This window comes from Fringilla coelebs (assembly GCF_963513975.1).
Source record: "Fringilla coelebs genome assembly, chromosome: 2".
NCBI lineage: Eukaryota > Metazoa > Chordata > Aves > Passeriformes > Fringillidae > Fringilla > Fringilla coelebs.
The window spans coordinates 68,914,277-68,940,287 of record NC_140029.1 but is presented as its reverse complement, the minus strand read 5'-3'; the positions used below and the strand labels follow the sequence as shown (position 1 = coordinate 68,940,287).

The window sequence follows — 26,011 nt, the reverse complement described above, 5'->3', positions numbered from 1 at the left end:
TTCAATATGTTAACAATGCATTTGCTAATGAGACATTTTAAATTCCGTTTCAAATAATTAAAACATAAATTTGCACAACAGGTGTAGAAAACCACAGAAAGATACTTCATTATATAGCTGGATTTTCAGCTCTCATGGTATTCAGACTTTATTGACAAAGTAATTTTTATGGCCTATTCAAAAATTGTCTACAATTAAAAAAATTATGCTGGCTTTGCAATTTTCAAAATTCTGATACTGTGAACCAAAATGAGTAGTAGATAACCATCTAAATTCTTTTTGTTACATACTCATGTTCTTGACAAAATTATCTAGCCAATGTTTGGTCATTCAGTGTATAAGGAAGTCAAGAGTAGTTAGGTTATTTCAGCTAGCAGGTTAGCAATAATGCTCATCTATATAAAATCCTACAAGCCTGAAAATATAAACTGTTGCATTGAACTACTTCAACAATACTGAACATAAATATATTTTATTAATACAGCAAGCTGTTAGAAAAAAAGCAAAGTGAACACTTACAAATTCATAATTTTTTAAAAAGAGCAGTAAGTCAGTCTCCATGCTGGCTCATTCTTTGTTATGTGCTAAACAGATTATGTTTGCTATGCCAAAATTAGGAATGCAAGATGGTTTTACAGAATTATATCCACTATTTATATTGAATTGATTTATCCTAACTGTGGACTAGGAATTGACAGCCTAATTCTTTAAGACTTCATTTTCATCACAAATGAAAGAAACTGACTTAGACACAGCTGTGAAATTTCAGTGGTTTAGTGATAAAATTTAGGGTTTTTTTCAGTCAGCACAAAACAAGTTGGTGGTGTGCCAACATCATCACAGTTTATATACTTCCAACAATAAAAAAATTATTCAGGTTGCACAGTTTATGACTGGCAAATACTGTGCTGTGCTGGCAGAATGCTTCAGCTGCCACATGAACTTCTGAGACCAAATAAGAAAGGAAAAAGACCCAAAAAACCAAGAAAACAACAACAAAAAAATTAAACCTCTTAACTGAAATAAAAAAACACATGCCACAATTTTGCCAATTGGCAATACATGCCAAACAGAACTAAAGGACAATCCAGAACATAACTGCTTTCAAAAAAATCTCCAAAAAGGTAAGAAGACTAAAAAACTATCATTAAAATTGATTATTACGTAAATAAACTCTTTTTGAGCTTTACTTCTTTTTTAAAAGATCTTTAATATGACCCCTTCTTTAAAAGAAACTGCTCAACAGTTATCTAATATATGACATCATTGTCTTAGACTTCCAAAGAAAGACTCTGCTATATGCCATACTATATTAAATATTTTACTAAAATCCAAGTTCTTACAACTTTAATAGTTTTTAAAAACATTAAATGTACAATTTTATTTACATGCAAGTCCATTAAAAAGAACAACCTCCAGAAGAAAATGGGTCTTGAAATCAGCCTATTTAAAACACAGAAAATTACTACTTTATTGGAGGTGATGATGTGTTTTAAAAGGGCAAATAACAGATTCTTATTAACTGACTGCAACTGTGTTACTGGCTACTGGAAATACTGAAAGAACTCCATGAGTCTGTACTGTCTCCCCACCTATGTCTTCTCTGCAGAGGTGGTCTTTGAGTGTTTTTGTGGGGAGGTACCACTGAATTCATGACAATAGGGATGGATATTTGATATTCATATCGTTCCAACATCTGAGCAATCTTCTCACGAGTGACTCCATGCTTATTCCTCCTACAAAAACAAAAATGTCAATAAATTATCTGGTGTGTTTATAGTTATATATAGTTATATGTAAGTAAACATAAATATGTGTGTAAAACTGTATGTTACAGTGTCTAAGAAAAAACCTCTATATTCTCAATTTTTCTTCTTGCTTTCATTACACTACATCCTCATTCTCAAGATATTCAACTTGCATTAAGGTTTATTTTAACAATTCACAGCTGCATATATTGAGTAACAGTAAACAATACAGTTATTCTTCTTTATACACAAATGTGATGTTATTCACTATAATTATGCACTTGAATTACCCTGGAAGGATTTTACTATTTATTCATCAGATTTTACATGGTATACTAGCTAATGAGTGGAGATGAATAATAGCACAGACTACTCCTTATGAAAGAAATGTTCAAATTAGCATAAATATGCAACTACACTGTTTCAAGACTTAATGACAGAGTATTTTCTCATCAAAAAACCTCTCTACAGAATAAGAAGCAACTTTAGTGCTGAGCCAGAACAACACACTCACAACACTTCAATCTACTATCTGTAACTCACACCTGCCGTAAATTCAGAAATGTAGTGAAACACATCTAAGGGAAAAGGTATCAAATATGTGCTGCCTTATTCTTGCAGTGTTCAGTAACCAGCTACTTTGAGGGAGAACTTGGTCTATTAAGAACCCGAGCACATTACATGAGAGTGTATATATATATATAATCATAATCTCCTTGGTATTTATGGAATAGGACCTTAAAATCCATGTTAGCAGAGAATTTTAGTCTCTGTCAGAAGAAAACCACAAGCCTCATGCACAAACAATGTCAGAGAATTGACAGAATTGTAACAGAAATTAATCTAAAAGAAGAGACATAAAACAGAAACAAAAGGTTTTGATAGCCTAAACAAGCATTTATCATAACCCAATACTTCTTATTCCCAAGAAACCTTGTCCAAGCTAAATTATGTCCACAACAAACCAAAAGGGAATATATTTATGCATCTTTGTACTTTCTCCCAGGGACAGAAGAGGCATGGGCCTTAACAACTGGATCAGTTCTACAGAGGAGAAATCAACAGTGGGAACAAACAGGCTATACTGGAAAGACAATATTCCATACAGAAATATTTTAGACTGATTCCTCATTACCCAGTCCCCTCAGGACTTGATGAGTACTATTATAACAAAGAAGTATCAAGTTGACACGGGCTCAAAGCACAATGCAGGTAGAACACTAATTTCACATTCAGAATAGAAGCAGAACTGGTGATCTCAGAACTATTCAAAATTACATTGCCTGCTTAAAGGTTTATTTTATCAGCTTGCTTTCTGTGAAGAAAATACTTAAGCAGAGCATTTCCCGCATAGACACTCTTCCCTGAGACAACACCAGAAAGCTGGAGTGACCATCACGTGGCTCATTGTTTAAATGCTTTTAATTTCTACATTGTGCTAAAGTAGCCCAGGAGCAGCTTCATGTTGAACTAATCCCTTGGTGAGTCTTAGCAGTTTTGATTTTATTCACAAATATGAGCAAGGTTAATGACAGAGAAAAAAGTCAGCCCTCTAGAAATCCTTGAATTTTATAAAGCACTTGAGATTTGTGACAGACAAAAAATGAGAAGAGCAAGTCTAAGTCTTTTAATGCCATATGTTGGAAGCAGAAAGTTATTCAATACTTTCCTATCAATATTCAATATTTTACTATCTTAGTACTCCTAGAAAAAAAATTACAGCTCAAGTGCACTGGACATAAAGTGCACACGCATCCACAATTGAATAGACTTGTGCATAATCACTTCATAAAAGACGAAGTACTTCTCCTTGCAGAATAAGGCAGGATAATAAAATCACCAGCAGCAAAATCGCATCAAGTGTAGAAACCGATTTAAAAAAGGAAATCAATTTGCTGTATAGTGTCATTTAATACTGGTATCTCCTCTTCAGGCATGTCTTCACTCATTCTTTGGCAGCTTTGCTATGCTGAGAGAGCATAAAGTCATCTATCTGAACCAAAGCAGACATCCCAGCAAAAGCTCCTACAGATAGGAGGAAGAAGACTGTTTTGCATGGAGGAACACAGAACCTATTTGATAAAAGCAAAGTTCTGCCACTATTAAATGCTTCCATACCACCCTTCACCACTGCACCCTCAGCAAGCTTGCTGATAAAACAACACTGAGGAGCTCTCTCCCAAAGTAACTGAAGAACAAAATGAAAACTTACATCACCACCTTTATTAAATTCACAAAAAATAAAAGTTTCCAGGCAATGGGCCTCGGTTTAAATATTTAAAGCAACCAGAATTGCTAAAATATTTGTAAAAACTGGTAACAGCACTTCACAGTTTAAGGGTTTTGCTCTGGGAAAGATATCAACTTTACTCCTACAATTAATAATTGAACAATAAAATTCAACAGTAACAAGACAACAGTTTATCCTGTTGCTTGTTATGATCATCTGGAAACATTAATTTTCCTGGAAAACTAGACTGTTTTGTGTAATGGAAATCTTAAGTGCTAATTGCTAAGATTCCTAACTTGGCTGTGCTGCATGCCAAACTAGAAAAATAGTACTATCATTCTACAGAGAGAGAACTCCATCTCTAGAAACAAGTTAGTGGTAACTTATGAGCAAAAGGTGAAAACTTTAGAACATTTATACTCAATAGAGCCCAAGTCAGTAAAGCAAGCATTATACACATATATAAATACACGTATTTTGTGCACTGTAGGGGCTACTTTACAAAGCTGAAACAATTAGAGGCAAAGTCAGCTTGATAGATATAAAACAAAAATCAGTGAGAGAACTCGGTCATCAACTGTGAAAATATTACTCTACTTTTGAAACAAAGAAATATCCTTGAGCTGGTTTGATACCTCATAGATGCCTAAAGCAGATATATCTAAGATGAAAAGGACTAGGAAAAATAAGCAGCTTCCCAAGCACCCTCAGAACCCAGAAGTTCAATGACCCATGTTTAGCAATATCTAAGTCACATCTACATATATCCAATAAAATTTTAATATTGACATTTTGGGCCAACAAGATGGAGCTGGTCTACTTGTTTATCCATAAAACTGTCATGTAAAGATATACCTCAAAATGCCTATTTAAATAAAATACATTTCATATTAGTGGTAAAGAAGATGAGAAAATATTTTTAATAAAATACAACTTACTGCATATCTATTTATGCATTCATATTGATCTGCCTATCCATCTCTATATATAAGTACCATGATTTCTGTAAGAGAAACCTTACTTTTCTAGTTCTTCAGGATCAAACTTCCACCAAGTATCTGGCTCATGGAATTCCACTCTGTATCCTTTTTCTAGAGCCTGCAGCAAGCAAAGAAATATGTATGATATGTATCATGATAACATAAAATATAAGAAAAAAATAAAATAAAATAATAAGCAGACGCAGCAGCATACTCTGCTGTGGAACTGTGCTGAATTTCACTTACACCCAGCCTGTCTTAGCTTTCATTTCAGGCTAAGCAAATTAAATCAAGTCAGTTCTTGAATTCATCTAAACCATTGCCAAACCAATTACTAATCATTATCAATAAGCAGTCTCTCTTTAAAAACTTGAGTAAAAATGTTTCTAGACAAAACGTATCAACTTATCCCATCACAGCGAGGGTAAGTCTGAGTCTAAGTTGGTGACAATCATGCAACAAAACCTACCACTTCCACATAAGGCTTCATTTCCCAGGCTTGAGTATTAGTGTTGTCTATTATAACTGGAGATTTTCCCTGCTCCATTGCTTGCTTTGCTGAAATGAAAAATTGTGCAAGTTAATAAACCACATGTAACTCGAACAAAAAACAAAAAACAAAAAACCAAAAAAACCCCAAAAAACCCCAAACAAACAAAAAAAACCAAGCAAAAAAACCCACAAACCTGCCCCGGATTTTCCTTTACTAATCTACTCTGACTGAAACACTCTGTTCTGAGAGAAAGAATAAAAGGTACAGGCAGGAATGAAAAGAAGTAGAAATAAGATCCTGATGTCCAGAGAAACAAGGTTATCTATTTTTAAGTATGAACCTTGTAGAAGTTCAAAATTTAATGCATATATATATATTTATATTCACATGATTTAAAGTATAAAAACCACTTGAAATACTTCCATATATGCTTTGCTAAAATTCATACAGACTCCTAATACTCATAGATGTTAGGCTACACTTCTACTTCCTCTATATAACACAGCTTAATAGGATGCCTTTTACTCATTCCAACCTCTCTTCCGGTTCCACTCATGGGCATCACCAAGCTGAGCAGCATTATAGGTGTATCCATACTGCTGACGAAAATAATCATCGGTGCTGAGCACAATGCCATCACAACTCTGACCAAGCAGAACACTGTTAAAGGAAAACACAAAAACATATTCACTTTTAATTTTTAGATAAGCACATTAAAAAAATATAACTAAAATAAACTGAACTGTGACCTATTTCTGAACTTCTTGCAAATTTCACAGATTTATAAAAAGCACACCCATATATACTACAAATAATTCTAATCCAAATCAAAGCAATATTCCCTCCCTTTACTATTTCTGTATTTGTTGCTTCTTCTCCACTCCCAAGAGATGTTTGTATTCATCTAATTTTACAGCTATGCCACAGTAAGTACCTCACAAAAATTCAATATATTTGCTAACATTTTCCAGCTCACTCCTCACTTGGAAATATGTCTAGAAAGCCATCTGATCATGAGAACTCCCTGTTCTGCCAAATGTAAACCTAGTTTCAGAAAGTCCTTGGCAACTGGTGTACAAAGGAAAACCTTATATAACTGAGACAACAGTACAATTCTGTTTAAAGTCCAGCCTACAGAATAGGTGTAGATTGGACTTAAAGAGACTCCTTTAGTACCACAGAACCCACTGCAAAACTCAGATACCTATGGAAATTTAGGCAACTATTCCAGCTCAGAAATAGGCAACATACCCACAGGCTACAAAAGTCAAACTGCACTAGCAATATGTGGGACTGCACTACTGTTGAGATGGCAGGAACAAAAAAGAATTGGCCAGATCCCAAACAACTTAGGGGAACAAAGATATGCTAGTACTAAGTTACCAAGCTTTCCCATATATATCTGCAGGAAGAGCCACTTAAATGTAATTCCTACACAAGGAATTTGCTGTGTTTTGCCACCTGTCACCAACAACAGACCCATTATGGTTGCTTCAGGACAAATAGCAAAGCTATTTGAGAAAGCAGAGCATGATACACTTTAAGTTCAGCCACTTTATTTAACACTGATAAATAATTGGTTTTGTTATAAATATTATAAATTTAGATTTATATAAATTATAGGTTTTGTTAAAGCCTAGATCTTTCAATAGGGTGTGTATTACATTGGTTTAGAAGCGTGCAGAAGGATTAATCATCTATTTTTATTCTAAATAGATCAAATGGCACCAGTAAATCACAAACCACACATAGCAGCAATTTTTTTATCCCTCTTCCTCTCTTGTATAAAATTTTAAAATTTATATTCATTAAGTTACTTGGCTGTGATTTCACATATGGCTCAATTCTCTTATTTACAGTATACTACATTTGCCAATTAATAATGCAAGAAAAACTGGATACGTCTTCCACGCTCACTCCTTGTGTGCTGAATGTATATACACATATCCTAAAGAACCATCTGCCTTAATAAAAAAAGATAGCAAATAATATCTGACAATCTTCTTTTGGCTGACTAGATGGACACACCTCTACAGTTCCGAGGGGCCTGAGCATCAGGTATCTATAGGAATATATGAACTGACAAATCAGCATTATAAGACACTGATTTTCATTTTTATTTCTAAGAACTGACTCTTTGCTCATGTTCTGGAGAATAACCCACTTAATTGAATTCTTCTATTGTATTTTCCAAACATCATTCGTAGCAATAAAGAAATATAGCGACAAGGGTTCAGACCCCATCCGCAAAGTGTATTCTTGAAATTGTTTGTTAGTATTCCTTGAAGTTCAGAATACACCACAATTATTAATGGATCAATATAACTGAAATAACAGATTTAATATAGTAAACTGTATTTGCAATAATCCTCAACCCATAGAATTTGAGAAGGCAAAGTAGTTACCAAAGAGGCCAGAGTAACAGAACCCTTACCCCATAGACAACACAGAAGCTATCACAAAGTCATGAGTTTATGAACTGAAACTTCAAATACTATGATAATGACTGGAACCTCTTTCTAAATTGTGAAATTAATCATAAAACATCACATTTTAAAAGCATGACAATTACCTCTTTGAAAATTCCTAGTATTTAAACTTTGAAAATTCAAAGCTTTAAATTATTGGTGGACATCATATGGAATAGTTCATTTACCTCTAACATGTGTTTGGAAATAAAATTTATCCCAGATCCATGAAGTAGAGAACAGAAAGAACAAAAAGCATATCTATAGAAAGAAAGCATCATTACTATCTAAACCCACAAAGATGATATTCCACTTTTAAGAGATGAAAAAAAAAAAAAGATAAATGTATTTCTAATGAGAGTCAAATTCCAGCTTAGTCAGTAGGCACACATGCTTGAAATGAGTAGCATATTACCCAGCTGCTGGAACACATCTTTTTCACCCTAAACCTTCCCTCCAAGCAAACACCACGTTTGAACACAGTAGGACACTGAAATTAAAGCAGCTCAGCTACTTCTCCCAGAAATACTACCTGATCTAATAGAAGCTATTACCCTGACATACAAAAATCTCATGCTGAAACCAAAATATTATCTACTCAGCAAACCAATACACATTTTTTCCAAGGCACATGTGCATGCATGCACACACAGAAATCCTTTTAAAACAGTCCCCAGATATGTATCCCGGTTAGCCTACTTTGATAAATGATATTATAATAAAAAGAAAAATAATTCACCTGTTTAAAATAGCTACTATATTGTGGATGAGGAAAAAAGAAGGCAATAACTAAATATAGTTTCAAAATGTGCAGCATTACTGAGCTGTGTTATCACTCCTCTAAAATCATTGTTTATAACAGTGTTTAAATAACTACATTATTAGAAACAACAGCACACCCCTGCTTCTACATCCAGCTATAAACATTAACTCTTCCCTGCAGAAGATTTTCCTCTGAGGAAAAATGGCCCCAGAGAAAGACAACTGTCTTTATATGTTACTGGATTTAAATTAAAACAGACTTCTTAAATGACATCAATATGTTCTCTTTCAATTTCAATAAGGTCTCTTTTATTCAAATTAATGCTTAAGTATTTATGGAGAAAAGGCAAATTGCAACTGCTGCCAACTTCAGTAGCAAAATATTTTAAAAAATACAAGTCTCTTTTCCTGTAACTTTTACCAGGACTGTAAGATCACCTTATCATCTACATCTAATTGTAGCAGACTTTGGTTACTTGGGCTAAAACTATCACTGCTGGGTATCTGTCTGGCCAAACCACTTTCTAACATTTTTAACTAAATGCTCAATCTCCTTTAAAACCAAGGGAAAAAAAGTGCATTTGTATAGTATTCTGTTATTCCAAGCTTTTCTCTGAGAAGCTTTGGATTGAGGAAGTGAAATCTGACGAAGTACATGTGTTTGTTTGCCCTGCAAAATTTTTTTGTAAATCTGCCCAAGGTATACAGCTTTAAAATGTCATGTGCACAGCAAACAGTAATGAAAAGAACTTATGATTCTCACAGCAAACCCAATCCTGAACAGAGCGATCTAGAAGTGGCAGGAAGCTGATTCAGGACCAATACTGTACTATAAGAACACATTTCTCCCAACACACAAATGGCAACAAAAGGAAAAAAAACTGGCCTAAAATAGGAGGACATGGGAAGCATCGTGGTATAAACACTGGAACAAGCAACTTGGTACTGGTAGTAGAGCTAGGAAACAGGGCCAAGGCAGAGTGAAGCAGGGGGAAGACATTGGCATAATGAAGTTGGGAGGGAGATAATACCACTGACTGAAACAGGGAGAAAATGAATCTGGGAAGAAACAGAATGGAGAGTGGAGATGGAACTGAAGAAATCAGCTGAGTATTTAGAAGCAGATACGCAGTTAGCGAGCACAGACCAAAAGTCATGACGGGATATTAACAGGAAAACAAAAATGGAGATGGATGGTTAAAAACAGATTTTGTATGAGCCTCAGTGGCTAGGATCAGGTGGACACAGGAAACAGAGCCATGAGATGAAGGGAGCTCTCCAATGAGCCAGAAGTGGCTGATGTTATGCTCATATTTAAGACAAGTAAAGATAAAGACCCAAAGAACTAATGGCTGCTCAACCTCACCTAAGCTCTGTCCTGGAAACAATAGAGTGCATCCTCAGAATCAATTTCCAAACATGTTAAGAAAATTAAGATAACCAGGAAGAGCCAGTGTGGGGTTTACAACAAAATCATACTTTACTGACCAAAACACACTCTGATGAAACAAGTGCATTTGTCAATGAGGACTGAGTGATGAATGCAGCATACTCAGAAATTATCAAAGCTTACAACATCATCTCCCAGCCAGTAACAGACAGAGAAAAACAAAGGATGTAGTAAGATCACTTTTTCAGTATCTTCATCATGAACCTGGACAATGAGGCAAAGAACTTGCAGATGACACCAGATTAGCTGTGTTGTTCAACACTGAGCTGAACAGTGAGGCTTCTATCCGGACGGCCACAGAGAAACCTGACAACTGGGCTAAGCAGGAAGCTCAACACAGAAAGAGTAAAGCTCTACAAATGATGAAACCTAAGCCTCGGCACAGGCAGGAAAGTGAGTGGTTGAGCAGCTCTGTTGAAAAGAGTCTGAGGATTACAGTGGACATCAAGTGAGATGAGTGAATGGTGTACCCTCATCAAAGGTGGGGCAAAACACAATCTGGGCTTTAGTAGAGGAAGCGTGGCCAGCAGATCACCTGAGAAGGTATCACCCACACTTTACCTGGCTCTTGTGTGGTCAATTCTGAAATACTGTATCCAGTGTGGGACTTCCCAATTCAAAAGACAATCTGAAAAACATGGGAGGGCTGAACAGATGGCTACCAAGATGGCCACAGGCATACAACCTCCAAAGAGAGGTAAACAGCAGCTGGGCTTGTTTAGTCTGGCATTGGAGACAGTAAAACGAGGTCTGATGTCAACTTATTACAGTGACTTAAACCTCTCCCTTCTCAGAAGGGAAGCTGCAAAGAAGACGAGCCATATTCTACCACATAGCACATGTTATTACACAGGACACGCAAATTATGTCTTCGGAACTTCATTTTGGAGAATAGGAACAACTTCCTTATTTAGGTGGTTTGTACTGCACTAGAGAAATTTGGTGAGACCACAGAAATTCCTGTGGTATTTTTAAGCTCGGGCCTGACAAAGACATACCTGACCTGATCCAGTGACGGTGACAGACCTCCTCCAATCAGAACAATGAACTAGTTAACATCCACTACTCTCTTCCAAAAACCATGCCCATAATTCCAACTGCTTAGTTGGAATGGAAGAGTCAAAACCAAAACCAAACTTCAGTGGAAGATTTGAGACAGACATTAAGTCAAGTTTGTGATCAGGAAAAAAAGTATCTGAACTTAAAAACCCTTACTCAGCACAAAATACAAATTGAAATTTGAGATTCCAAGGTCTCGCTACTGGCTCTTCTGTCATTTCCTGCTTGGGAAACCCACTTGCAAGATATACCTCATTCCTCTCTAGTGCTGATCCACAAACACAATGTCAGTTTTCTGCTTTTCCTTCACAGTTATTTTACCGGCACAAATGGTAAAGGTTTGTCTGCAGCTGCCAAAAATGCAAATATCTGCAAAGATACCTGTGGGTATGACATCAGATATAAAATCATTGCTGTCCTAGGCTACGCTGCAGAATTCTATGATGTTATACAGAAGAACATGTGAAAAACATGTTTATTAAGACTCAACTAATAATAAAGGTATTCTCCTATCGGCACCCATTAATTCTGGGATGTTTTACTCCCAAGGTATCCAAGACCCATGATTTCATGGGATTTAACAACTGCAACCAAGCATTAAACATATGAAACTGCATGTAATTGAATACACTGAAAAACAAGCCCCATGCTGTTCAAATCCTGCACTCACTTTTGGTAACTATTCTTAACCTTGATCTCATAGTACCTACTTTCCCATCTGCTAAACAAAATTAGTAACTGATCTCACTAATGAGAGGTGAAAAAAAGCACAAATTCCGTGTACTTAAAAACCTGAAGAAATTTAGAAATTTTCAGATTATATGAGTCATATATTTGGAGAAAGATTTACAGACAATTTAGCACACCAAACATGGAAAACAAATATATTTCATATCTTTATATTAAGTTTTATCCAATCTCTAAACTGAATGAGGCAGCATTTTTTCCACAAGGTTATTTTTAAAATGTTTTATGTTGCCTTCACATATTAAAGGAATTATTGCAGTAATACCAAATGCAGACATGCAGCTTCAAAATTGCAGGCTTGAAAAATACAGCAATCAGTAACTGTAAAAAAATTATTGCAAAAACTACTGAAACATGTAAAAAAAATACCTAATAGAGATTTCTAGTTGTAATATGTCTCCTAAATACCAGGAAAAAATCCACTAATAGAATGTTAAATAGAATGCTACTCCTTTATATTAAAAAAAAAAACCAAGTAAGAACATGATGACTGTGTCTATTCCACAGACTCCTCACATACAACAGATGATAACTAGAGAAGATATCCTGTGATGTAGTTTCTGGATGGAACTCAATCAGTAAGTACTGATTCAAAAATTTCTTTTTTATATACACAAGAGAAACTCACTTTCACTTAATACAGGTACCATCTGTGCTCTGTCCACTTTTTGTGCTTTTTAAAACAAGCCAAAAAAACACAAAGGGAAAATCCAAGTTGGAGATATTACGTGTTTTTAACCTTGTCAGAATTCAACAAGTATATTTGGAAGAAAAAATAATGCTTTTATTATGTGTTGTTCACAAATAAGGAAGAGTAATTGACCGACCATTCTATGAAAAAAGGGAATGAGATAATGCTCAGTTTCTTCAATACACCAAAACCAAGTATTTTCAGAGTAGCAGCATTCTTCTAATGGCCTTTGAAAATTTTTACATGGGCATGAAAAAGAACTTCTGGTTCAGTCAAATTGATATTGTTAGATTTGATGGCAGTTTTTTCTTTTTAATTAGGGAATTTAAGAATTTTTAAAAGGCAGCAGACTACAACATACTTGTATGAAAATTTCAGAAAAAAAGACTACGCAATTTAATGGATGCTCAGCATTTTAAATTTAACACAGAGGAGCTCCTGTTCATCAAACTCTGAGGGAGACAAAACCCCCAAGTAAATATTTTTAATATTTACAATCACTTGCACTCTTTAAGCACAAATGACAGCTTTAAACTACCGCATTTTGAGAGTCTAATTTACAAACTAAAACATTTCCTTAGTGCTTACAGATATATTTAAAATTCTTAAAAAATTTTACTTGAATGAACTTCTCAAGCTTCAAGTCTTCACTTACCGAGAAAGTGTGGATTTCCCTGAACCTGGTAGGCCTCTTAAGATTAGAAGCAATTTCTGTGAACAACTGAATTTTTCTTCAGATAACTGCAATGAAGAAAAGTTGCGCATTCCTTCTGTACTGTCAGCTTTTGGATCATTCCAACACTCTTCTCTGGTTTCACAGAAACCACTACTTTGGAGTCCATTCTGATGATTATTCCCATTCCCGAAGTCCTGAGTAGTATGGATGTCAGTATGACCAGAACAGTCGGTATTCTGATCAAGCAATGGACCATGACTGTTGATATCAGTATTTCCACGGTAACTTTCATATAGAAATCCCCCATTCTGAGAAGGGGGAACATTTGGGATTTGTGGTGAGGGATCAAATATCTGAAAATGGGATTGATGGCTGAATCTAGGAGGAAAAGGTCCCTGAGGTTTTTTAAAAGATTCTCTAGTCTGCCAAGCAGGTCTGAATTCAGGCACTGAGCAGTTCCAAGTATCTACTTGGCCATTAAAGGTATTTTCAGTTTTCCAGCCACCTGTTTCCACAACCAACGGCTGCTCATTGTTTGTTTTCTGACTGTTCTGTTCCCCCAAAGAACACTGTCCATTTTCGTAAAATGGGTGTAGACTGCCCAAAAGTACAGGTTGATAATTTTCTTGTGAGCTCTGACTAGAGTTAAATGGAGAGTGCTGTTCCTCAGAAATTTTGGGTTCTTTTTCCTGAACATTGGTATCTAAATTTTCATTTTCCAGCTGGTGAATTTCTTTATAGAACTGATCCAGCTGATCATCTATTTCTGGTACAGTGGTAGAAACAGCCTGCATCTTCTCCACCTCCTTTCTTTTACATCTGTTTTCACATAATTCATTCTCATCTCCTCCAGTGCTCCTACATTCACTGCAATTGCCTGATTTGTCCTGCTTGTTACTTTTGGCAGGCTTGTAAATAGGTCCTATAAAATCTTTGCTTGTAAAAAAGTCTTCATCTGATTGATTTCTATTTACTGAGAATGATGCACTGCTTTTTTCAGTATTATCTTCACCAGCATTATTTGTAATACAAAGGTCCTTCTCTTCTTCAACTTTAGAGTAATTCATTGATGTAAAAGGAGGATTTATATTCTGCACAGTTTCTAAATCAATTGGCTGACTAAGCACTGGATTATTTTCAGGGAGAACTTCATTCAAGGATCCCAGGACACCAGAAGGTATTTTCTCTTGCTTCTGCATTTCACGTTGCCCTTGGTTATCTAAGGCACACACAGGTATCCAACCATCTGATTTTCTCTCAACATCCACTTTCTTCTGGGTACCTTTATTATCATCATCAGGGAGTTTTTCACAAGCCCCTTCTGTTGACTTCATTCTTTTAGCATACGGCTCAATTCCAATTTCGTCCTGACACTCCACAAGCCTTGCTGTATTTTCAGCATGAAGCATCTTAGAAAAAAAAAAGAATATGTTATCAGCATGCACATTTTTAAAGTAAAGTATTAAAAAAGCTGAAGTTACTCAGTCCTATGATTTCACACTGTCCCTGGTCACAACTAGAATGGTACTCACCCAGAAGAAAAACAGACATCCCCTACCACAAGTATGGTTTAAACTAGACTGCTACATTATTTATTGCTCACCTCTAGTAAAAAACATTAGTGCTGTATCAGTCCAGCAGTCACATTTTATGATATGCCTTAAATAATTTACAAATCATGCTTTTAAAATGTGGCTGTTTGAAAAAATAATTACATCCGCAATCTCTGACCTACGTTACTACTGTTCTCTACTACCTGTTATTTCACAAAGTGTTTGAAATCTCTTTTAAAGATAAGCATATGCCAATTTCCAATGCACAAACTGATGCCTGACATCACTACTAATACACCAACAAAATGCAAATACTTCAACCATGAGGATTGTTTTCTGTGACATGAACCAAACTCAACTAAGTCATTTAACACCAATCAAACAGGTGTTGGGTGGCATTTGTAATTTAGAACAAGTCAAGTAAGACTTAAAATCAAAGCTGCAATCTGTTATTATGGTTCCGGTTTTGGAACTACTAAAGACTTTTGTTAGGGACCAAGATCACTTGCTTGCATGTCTTCTAAAATTAAACACACACACAAAAAAAAATCCCTGTCCCAAACAGACTGCCTTCTAAGAACTAAACCACTAAGTTCCAGACAGGTTCAGAGATAAGCTATTACAAAGCAAGATGGCACTAACCACTATGACACGTCATTATTAATCTATTAGTCTGAATTTCTTGGATTTTGAAGTCTACACAGAATGCAATAAAGAGCAAACTCTTCCCCTCCAAATAAATGCAGTTTCAAACACAAAAGAACATATTTCAGTAGAGACTACTGTTTTCTGAAACATTTCAACTTTCCACGACTAAATTCTAACGAAGTGCCATGTGCCATTCATCCTGGATAGGAAAATAATTTTTTTCTTTATCTGAAAAGGATCTGTAGGTAGTATAATGGGAAGATTTGTAAGTAACCATTATCCCAACATGTTCACTTAAAAAACTCACAAGAAAAGATGTAACTCTAGGCACTTTCTCACCTACCATCCAAAGGAAGAGAAACCTGCCATTCTCAATCTCAGACTGGTTAAAGCAAGATGTTACTGTCTGCACTTGACTTCAGTACCTGGAAGAAAGCACTACTATTAGAAGGGGAAGAAACACAGCCATGCAACTCTCTCTCTTCCTCAGAATTGGTACCATATTCTCTCCTCCTCTCAAGATTTATGTGTTGCATGCATGCCTCCAGCTTCTTCGCTCTTCATTTTTGTCTATCAAAAAGCAAGGATGATATTACTACTATTCACTGAGTCTATCCCCATCTAGAAAAAAAATGTCCTGCTGCCTCTACTCAGAAACAGTACTGGGATAAACAAAGTTACTTTATTAGCTTCTATGTCCTCATCTTCTGGGATGGTGTTCAAGCAGACCCCACTTCATGATGTTGAATTAAAACAGCAAACTGTGAACACCTGCTGTATGACAAGATCTCCAGTGACAGAAAATGCTGCTTTGTGACTGTCCCACATAGGAATACACTTTCTTGCTAATCTCTAACAGACTAACCTTGGAGAGAGTGAAGCAGCACGCAAAAGCATATCTGCCTGCGTCCTTGGCGAGGACAGAGCAAGTATGCTCAAGGAAAATGCAGTCTCTCTGACACTCTCACCTCTTGAATGGGGCAAGTCCGGGACTATATAATTTCAGTAAAGAACTGGTTATAAGCATTGAACCTGAGCCGGCACACGGGGATGCCAGACTTATTTACCACTTTAACTGACCTGTGAAACACTCAGAAGATTCGATCAATGAACTAACTCAAGGTCTTGAACTCCACCTGCATAATACCTTTCCCAAATGGAAAAAAAAGCCCTATTTGGCAGAATCTACAGACAGGTGAACTGGCTGGCTTTCCTTGCACGGTGGTACGGCGGTCACGGGGCGCACAGCCCAGGACCCCTCACATGGCACAGAAGCCGGGGAAAGCAGCCGCCGCTCCCACACCGGGCTGGCAGCGGCGTGTCGAGGCGAAGGCACGGCCACCGGCCTCACGGCTCGGGAGGTGTATCAGCCGCCCCGTCCCTCCTTTCCCCACGGTGCAAAGCCCACTCCTCTCCCCCAAACACAAACACTTCCCTCAGCGCGGCGCCCACGTCACACAACCTCAGCAGCCGCCGGCTCCTACGCGCTGACACCGCCATCCCCACGCCGCCCCTTCCCCGCCCGGTGGTGGCACAGGTCGGTGGTAACAGCGCCGGTGGCGGAGGACAAGCGGCTTCCCTTCGCGGCCCGGCCGATCAGCAGCCACCTCAGCCACACGCGGGACAGGACACGAACCTCAAGGCCGCGACTCGCGGCGCTGGGAAGGGCAGCGCTTCCACCCGCCACGCCCAAAATGGCGCCGCCTCCCGCTGCCCCGTCACCCCGCGCGTGGCACCGCGAGGGGCGGAGCCTTCCCCCGCGCGGCGCGCGCTCTGCCTGGCGGGAAGATCCCAGCCCCGGGGGTGGGATTTGTCCTGCCCCACCTTCCTTCGGCGCGGGCGGCCCGGCGTGTCGGGATAATTGCTTTGGGTGGCATTCCGCTCTGTCACGGAACGTGAGCAGCGTTCCGGTGAGGACTGTCCCTAGCGTAAAAGCCGCCCAAGTTTTCTTCGACGTGTGTTGTACTTAACGTGGATTTGCAGTCTTCCCTCCTGCAAATATAAAAGTAAAATTTTAGTATGACTAACTACCTTCCCCCCACCCCTACCCCAAATCTTGTGATACTATGCAAGGCAAACCACATTTTTTCCTAAAAAACCCCTCAGTCTTGTAATAGTAATTCCCCAAATTTCATTAGTGCACACTAGCGCTTCAGTCAACGATGCACCCACTCAAAATACTTGGGATGTTTATTCTTTCACATCACCCAAATGGATTATGAAGGTTTTAAAGTATATGATTAATAAAGTCACTGAAATTTGTTTATTTGCTATAAATGGTAGAAAAAGAACTGGTCAAATCCGCTGGCCAGGCATTCCTTCCAGTTAATCCTGCAACCACAGCATAGTCTCCTTTCCTGTGCCAGGTGATGGCCTTGTTTTTTTTTTGGAAGGTATGGATGTGTCTTTGGTAGCATTTTAATCTAGATCAGAAGTGAGCTGTGAAGTGACTCTCCCAGTTGGCCACTATTTTTCAGCTGTAGTAGTAATTACGTGCTTCCCGACACAGGCTAAGTCATGCAACACCCAAGCTAACCATTAAGAGAGAGTAAGAGTGCTGCACATGGACATTTGAAGGTAATATCTGGAGAGCAGAGCTTTCAAGCATTCATGTTGTGTATGTAGTAATTGTCTCAGATGTATTTAATTTGGGGAGTTCTCCCATTACTTGAACCTAATTAAATAAGCCACATGTTACAACTGGCAGAATCCTAATGTCATTTTTTCAACCTCATTGAGTATAATGAAATAGACGTTCCTTGACAATCTTGTTACAGATACTACACCTCCTACGTGGAAGTCTCTTGCTTGAAACAAAGCTGCAAATAATTCCCCCATATTCCTTGTCCTGCACTCGATCATAAAAAAAGTTCCGTTGGAAACATTGTAAGGAGAAGCTGATAGGGTAGGAAAAAGCCGTGTCCAAGAGGCTGAGCACTGTAACAGTGAAAATATTTACAAAGAAGCATTAAGAGATGACATTTGTTCTTCGTTTTCAGAGAAGTCTGAATTTTAAAATTTCATTTTTACATATGTTTATAAAGTTACTCAATGCTACCATGTTCCACTACTATGTGTCACCCAAACCTCGCTTCCTGTAACGTGCATCTATGGTTGTGGTGGAAGTGTCTCACAGAGGTAAAAAATCTTAGAGTGAGGTAGTGTTACTGCATAGATAACAAGATATGAAAAATCGTCTGTTCCTGTGTTCCTAGACATTTATTACATCACCTTCATATTAGTTGATGAACTGTAGGCTAAGAGAAGAATGAAAGGAAAATTTTCCACCACATGTAATCAGATTTTGATTCAGTTTTCCAAGTGACTTGCAAGTTCAAGCTGAGTTGAACCTTACACATCACATCAATTAATTTACATATGGGAAGTGAGTAATGTTCTTTTTTAAAAATTAATAAGAGTTTTGATGTTATGGAACTTGAGTATTTGAACTTGCAAATGGAGCATTTTCTCAGACCAGTTTTTGCAATTGATTTCCTACATTAAAAAGGGAAGATGGCAACTGACCAATTTGGAGGATCATCCTGATTCCTTTATGGTTGACTGGTACAGTTGATGCCTTAAATGCAATGCAGACATCTCTGATACTTGTACCAAACTAAGTTGTTGCCCTGCTTTCTTCTGCATGGGCCCAATTTCAGGTTCTGCAGGAAAAAAAAAGCTTTCAGGTGCAATTTCAAATTACAGGTAAACCACACTAAAATGAAACTATTGCCGGAGAAAGTGTTTCTGCTACTCTTTCCCACCCATGGTGTTGCCTAATTGCTGTCCTGCCTCCTCTAAACTCGTGGCTTTTGTTCTTATTTGAGAACTGGGTATTTTTGATTAAAACATCATACTATTCCTTTGTGTATGGAAAGGTTTCCATTAAATTTGCTTCCAGAAACATTTTACATAAAACTTTCCAAAATAACTCAGCATAAAGAAGGTAGCTGGCATAAAAAATATTAACGCAGAAAATTAAATATTTGTTAGTGAAACAATAAATGCCTGTGTTGTACCTTTTAATAGAAAAGATCAGGCATCTATTTAAGATAGACAGAATGATGAGACTCCATCTGTTATTTAAACAGAAAAAAAAAAATTATCCAACAGGCACTACTTGAGATTGACTTTTGCGTTTAAGGGTTAATATGGAATGATAGCTCAATCATTTAGATCTTGTGATCTCATTATCAGAGTTGACATAGCAGATTGCTCTTTCTTCTTCTAATAACACTTCAATATAGCATCTATTTGAGTTCAAGAGGACTAGTTACAGACTTAGATTTAATCGTGCCTCTTTCTAAAGGGCCTTGGGTCATAGATTGTCTTGTCACTTTACTAAATCTTGTTTGAAAAAGTGAGGCTTCAAGATGATTTAAAAAATACTGTTGCATAATTCTTTGACTTTAAATCAAGCTATTCTAGGGAGAAATTGTGGTGAACTTTAAGAGAACTAGTTTACTCAACAAACCAGGAGTGTTGCTTGCCAAATTATTTTTCTGAAGCTTTTATATGACAAAGAGGAATTCTGGTATGCAAATGTCGCATCAAGGTTTCAGTGGTAAAAATACAGTAAGAGCTTTATGCTTATTAATTTCCACAGATAATATGGAGGTTTTTATTTTCAAATTTCATTTTAATTTTATTTTTAAAATTCTAATTTCAAGTTTCCAATTTCAACTTAACTTGAAAATTAACTTAAGAATTTGAGTTTTGATAAAGTTATATATTTTTACAAATAAAAAAAATAATTCCAGGTAGCCTGCTGATTATGTGAGATAGGAGTATTATTTTATATATTCAACAGATTGTGGCAAGTGATGTTTAAGTCATGGCTAGATTAGTATTTCTTTTGACTATGATATAACTACTTTGTAATTTAAATATTATTATTTGATTCCCTTCTGGTACTGGATGGATCCTTTTGGAGATAAAAGTAGTGGGGCAAGAATAAAAGTAACACCTAGTTAGTTTATTTTGGAGGTTCTTGAAACCTTTCATTTGATGATTTTTATCTGACATCTGCATGATACATAGACTTTTTCTTGATAGTAAGGCACATGTTCTGTGATTTAAGTCTCAAGTGCTGCAGCAAAACAGAACTAAAAGAATGGAAGAGATTTAACTTTTAAGACAGAGTTCTGTAGACAATATAACAACTGCTGGCCCACAACAAAGCTGAGATTTTGGGTTGTGAAAGCCAGCCAAGGAAACAGGATTCAGAACAATTCATGTCTTTCAAAGTAGAGCATGGGGAGTTTCTAGGAAGCTGACACTCAAGGTGAAGGTCCAGTCACTGCTTAGTCTGCGGGACTCTCTAAATAGCATCTGCCATTTACATGAAAATGAAGGAGACTGAGTGGAAATTCAATGGGACATTAAAGTAAGTAGCTTTAAACAGAGGGCAGACAGTGGAATGGTAAAAGCAAAAAGTAGAAGAAAGCAAGCACCACATATAGCAACTCAAAAATACCCAGCATTTTATGGGGGACAGTATGTTCAAGTATTTAATGCTTAATATGATGTTTAAGCAAGAGGAAAGAAGTTATCAAACACTACAGAAGTTTAGTGCTACATACTTAGTTATGTCCATATTGACATCCTCTCGGTTTGGTCAACTACTTGTTCATTTTAGCCACTCAGCTTTTCCTAAAATTACTTTTATTCGATTTCTTAAAGCTGAACTACTGAGATGCTCACTTTACAGATACAACTTACAGTAGAAAGTTCTTAATTTTTTCCCATTTTGTTATGCTAATGGCATTGCTTAAGAATATGCAAGTATATGCTATCCTCTCCCACCTCCTATCCTACATCCCAATTAAAGATGGAGAGCACTTAAACAATTCTAGGTAACTCAGAGGAGAAACTAATTTAATTCACTGACAAACTGAGCTAATCACCAGGGAAAGAAAGGTTGGTACAGGCTCCCAAAATACTAATTCACTACTGTATTCACTACTGTCATACCTATCTGCAAGGCACCAAGGGAAGAATAATTTTTTTCCCCTTTCTACTGTGATTTTTTAGATGCTAGCTTCCATAGGTTATATTCGTGCTAAATTGTAGGAATACATTGTGCAAATATGGTCAGCAAAAGTATTCCACGACATTTAACAACAAAACAGCTGTTAAGTCATACTAGAATTTAAAAAAAAATTTAAAAACCCATTAATAAACTTGTTTTAGAATATGAAAGAGTTGTGTATTAATGCTCTCTAACCTATTCCTATCAGATGGCAAGATGATTTGATTTGTTGAGCTAAGGCATAAAGGATGGTAGCAAAATATGCACCATCACTTCCTGACTGCAGTGAAGAGACAGATTCTGGTTTAGGACATTAAACATCTAAATTATGTTTTTGCTTCTGTGGCTACTGTAACATGAAGCATTTTACTGTTCTCTTCCCATGCATGTCTCCAGCTAGGCAATGACCTCTTTAGGAAGAAGTCAGAGATAAAGATATGTCTACAGCTGATTTGTGAGGACATGTTTTGTGAGGGGGTAATGCTTCTTGCTTTAATAGACTGACTTACTTTAGTAGGTCATTTAATCTTAATGGTGTCCCAGTATAGCTATTAACTATTTAATGAAGAAAGCAGATGAGTAGGTGGAGTTGAAAGGCTTTCTGCAGTCCTTGCCCTGAAGAATAACATCACATCCTCATATCCTCTCTAGTTTTGTTCTTGTTGGTTTTTGTTTGGTTTGGTTTGCTTGTTTTTGTGAAATTCCATATAGTACTTAATGGCTCTTGTCTTCCGGTTAGAAAACATCCACAAGACAGGCACAAATAGGTATTTCTGGTGGAGTCAGACTTGTTTGCACTAAGATGAAAGTAGTACTTTCAAACTTCAAAATTTATATTGCGCATATATTGAAGCTAATAGATTCTGAGCATCACTGTCTTATTCAGCTGTTTGATTTTTGTTTACAAGGAGACAGTGTTGGAAACAGCACACACACAGACAGTAAGAGTCTAAAAATTCCAGTCATCTAAAGTCACTGTTTCCATGTGGCTTCCTTGCAAATTACTTAAGAGACATATGAGATACTAAAATTAGTTGCAAAGTTAACTCATGTTCATAATACTATCAGCTATTTAGTTGAAGAGGAACACCAGTACCTGAATAAATTTTTCTTTTTGTGAGACAAATCACTACACCTGCAAGTAGAAAGCCTCTATCCTACATGTCAAAGGCCCCTTCCAGGGCTCAGTATATAAATTACATATATTTAATCCAAATTATTTTGCTAGTAAAATACTTTTGATGCAATCGTTTTAGAGTCACAATTAAAAGAGAAACAGAGGGAAGTATCTATGCTGGAAACAAAAGTATCATTTTTACAAACCTCTTATTACCTTGACAGTTGTTTGTACTTAGACTGAAAGGCCAATACCATAGAAGAGTATGATCACAGGGCCAATGGATAAAGACAATGCAATGGGAAAAGGCCAGTGTAGTTTCTGTGAAGGGAGATAATGACACAGACTTCCAGCAGGTTTGTGAGTCAGGAAGTGCATGGACAAGGAAAAACCAGGGAACATACTTGTATTTTCAAAGAGCAGTTGTGCAGCTTTCTTACGAAAAGTTGTCAAACCAAATTTTCATGGAATTGAAGTAAATGGGTAAAAAGAGAGGTTTTGAGAAGTAGATCAGTGTAAGTTAAAGCATAGCACTACCTGTCAAACCTGGAAGTCGAAGTTCATGAAATCTTGAAGTTGATGTCAGCTCTCTGAAATCTTTGACTGAAACTGCAGCAGCAACCAAAAAAAAAAAAAGAAAAAAACACCCCAAAACCAAACCCTAAACAACAGAGATGTAAGGTGTCATCAGGAATAGTACTGAGAGCAAGACAGAAGACAGTTTGCTGCTCTGAGGGAAATCTCAGTATACTCCTATCTTGAGTGCAGAGTTCTGATCTGCAAGGACACAACAATTTAAAAGAATGAATTGAGAAAGATAACTAAAATGATTCAATGGGAGAGGTTGTCAATCTGATAAAGTAGGGACTAAAAGGCCCTTGTCACTGCAGTCTTCTGTTTTCACACAATGTTTTTACAGACAGAAGGCTGTGAGAAGAATACTGCTGTGTAAGGGTGTTCTTTGACTATGTTCATCATTGTCACTCAAACACTGAGATGTGGAAAGTGTCTTCAGCATACACAATCTGGAGTACAAGTCTTCTGGGGAGCAACTGAAGGAGCTGGGGTTGTTTAGTTGGGGAAAAGGAGGCTGTGGGGTTCTTAATTGCTCCTTATAACTTCTGAAAGGAGGTTGTAGTAAAGAGGGGATCACTCTCTTCTTCCAAGTAACAAGTATCAGGAAAAGTGTAAATGGCTTCAAGTTGTGCTGGTGGAGGTTTAGAATATTAGGGAAAATTTCTTCCCTGAAAGGGTGGTCAAGCACTGGAACAGGCTGTCCAGGGAAGTGGTGGTGTGAGCATCCCTAGAGGTATTTAGAAGGCATGTAAATGTGGCACTTGGGGGCATGGTTTAGCGATGGACTCGGCAGTGCTGAGTCAATGGTTGGGCACAGAGATCTTAAAGGTGTTGTTCTTCAACCTTAAATGATTCTACAATTCTGTGTGAAAGATCTGGTCCTGGAAGTTCTGTGGCACTGACATTCCTTATATGTCCTATTGCAAGCAAAATATTTATTTTGCACACATATTTTTAATCTTTCTCAAGTATACAATTTCTGTAAGTAGAGCAACTTGCCTACACCTCCAAGAGGTGGCAAATCCCCTAAAATTTAGCCGCTTAGAGTCGGCAGCTCCATGAGAGATGCAACATTTCTCGTGGGAAAAGCCGAGCCTGCCATCGGGACACAGCCAGGGCTGGCACCGCTTGACCTGTGCGACTGTGGGACCGCATGGCAAAGTGAGCGGGTGCGTGTTGCCCTCTCCCGTAGGCAGAGCGCGGGTTGCCGGCGCTCTCCGGGGCGGTGAGCGCGGTGAGCGGGCGGCGGTGGCGGACGGGCTCCCTCCGCAGGGCCGCGCGCGCACTGCGGAACCGGGACCGGGTGGCACAAGCACGAGTGAAGAGCCACCTCTGAAATGCCGATTCCAAAATCGCGAAGGGTCTCGGTGCAGGCGGGAAACAAGAGAAGCGTGCCTGGGGGACGTCCCGTTATTCAGCGCCGTGTCCCGCTCCTACGGGTATCCGCCGCTCCCGGCGTCCTGATCAGGCGCTGGAAGTGGTGCTGCGGTGACCTGCTCCGTCAGGAAAACGGAGCAAAACGGAGCATCTCGGCGCCCTGGTTACTGTCACAGGCATGCGCTGGGTTTTCAATTTCAAAAGCAGTGTTTAGAGTGTTCAAAAAGTGTTTCAGTTTTCTGCTGCTTTGTAAGTATCCCTGCAGACATCTGCAAGTGTTCCAATGGGAAAGGATGTGTTCCCCCACCCAAGGCTTTATACTCGGTGAGCCCAGATAGCCAGCAATGGGGAAATTGAGGGGAAATTGTTAAACCTGCATCAAAAAGTTATATCTTGACTCCAAGTCCAGGATCCTTCCCAATATAAAATTGTCAGACAAATCTTCCTCTCTTTTATGTCTCTACTTTTTTTCTTTTTTTCCTAGAAGGAGTGGACCAAATATAAGTCACTGAGGAAAAAAATACAAACAAGAGAAGTTTTGGGCGTTGAAAAGTGATTTGTATGTAATAGTTCTGGTTGGGCTGAGGTAGTCTGCATTAGACAATGAGGTAGTTTAGCACTGAATGAAGATAAGGCATGCTCAGTACAGTGTACTAGCAAGTTCTGAAAGCTTGTGAGGACCTCCTGAAAGATTTAAACCACTAGTTACAATGTATTGGCTAACAGTCTGTCGAAGTGTGTTTCTCACACTGGACAAAGCTGTGGGTATATTTCAGCCGATCTGTTAAGGGTGATTTGTGTTTTTTGAATCATAATCTTCTAAACACTTACATGCTGTCCTGATCCGTCAGGAGAAAGTTCCTCTTCCAGAGGGTGGTCAGGCACTGGAACAGGCTCCCCAGGGAAGTGGTCACAGCACCAAGCCTGCCAGAGTTCAAGAAGAGCTTGGACAGTGCTCTCTGGCACATGGTGTGACTATTGGGGATGGTGCTGTGCAGGGCCAGGTGTTGGACTTGATGATCCTCATGGGTTCTTTTCAACTTATTCTATGGTTCTACAATAAATGAAGCCTTTTGGCTGTAGCGGCGAGAAGAAGCCACATTGCTTTTCTGTTTGCATTTTCCTGTAAGGTCACCCCTCAAACTCTTGCACTCGCTGAAGCAAGAGCAAAGGGCTAGATTGAGTTATGCTACGTTTTCTGCTCTTTCTCCGCAGTTAAGCGACTGTATTATTTTTTCACAACAATCCTTTAGTAATTCGTCGTTTTGGGGAAGCGCTCTCCCCAGTCGCCCACAGAGCGCTCATCAGCGGCAGCCGGCCCGGGCCCACCCTCAGCGCCGGCCGGGCCGGGCCGGGCCCGGGTGCTGCCCGCGCGGGCCGGCAGGGGGCGCTGCTGCCCCGCGCT

General features: G+C 38.1%; 1 protein-coding gene across 4 annotated transcripts; it reads right to left on the bottom strand.

Moving 5' to 3' along the window:
* Positions 1 to 213: 213 nt before the first annotated feature.
* N4BP2L2 (NEDD4 binding protein 2 like 2) lies at positions 214 to 17,218 on the bottom strand. 4 transcript variants are annotated; one of them, XM_084226610.1, is made up of 7 exons: positions 17,142 to 17,218; positions 15,845 to 15,930; positions 13,284 to 14,713; positions 5,987 to 6,111; positions 5,428 to 5,516; positions 5,000 to 5,076; positions 214 to 1,736 (listed from the first exon to the last, which is right to left on the bottom strand). In XM_084226610.1, exons 3-7 carry the CDS (start codon positions 14,711 to 14,713, stop codon positions 1,538 to 1,540), a joined length of 1,920 nt encoding a protein of 639 aa, XP_084082736.1. In that variant the 5' UTR covers positions 15,845 to 15,930; positions 17,142 to 17,218; the 3' UTR covers positions 214 to 1,537. The 4 variants fall into 4 exon arrangements, with proteins under 4 accessions (XP_084082736.1, XP_084082734.1, XP_084082733.1 ...); XM_084226608.1 differs by having other exon boundaries at positions 15,849 to 15,930; positions 17,142 to 17,211; XM_084226607.1 differs by lacking the exon at positions 17,142 to 17,218 and adding an exon at positions 16,968 to 17,123 and having other exon boundaries at positions 15,849 to 15,930.
* Between the last annotated feature and the right edge of the window lie 8,793 nt (positions 17,219 to 26,011).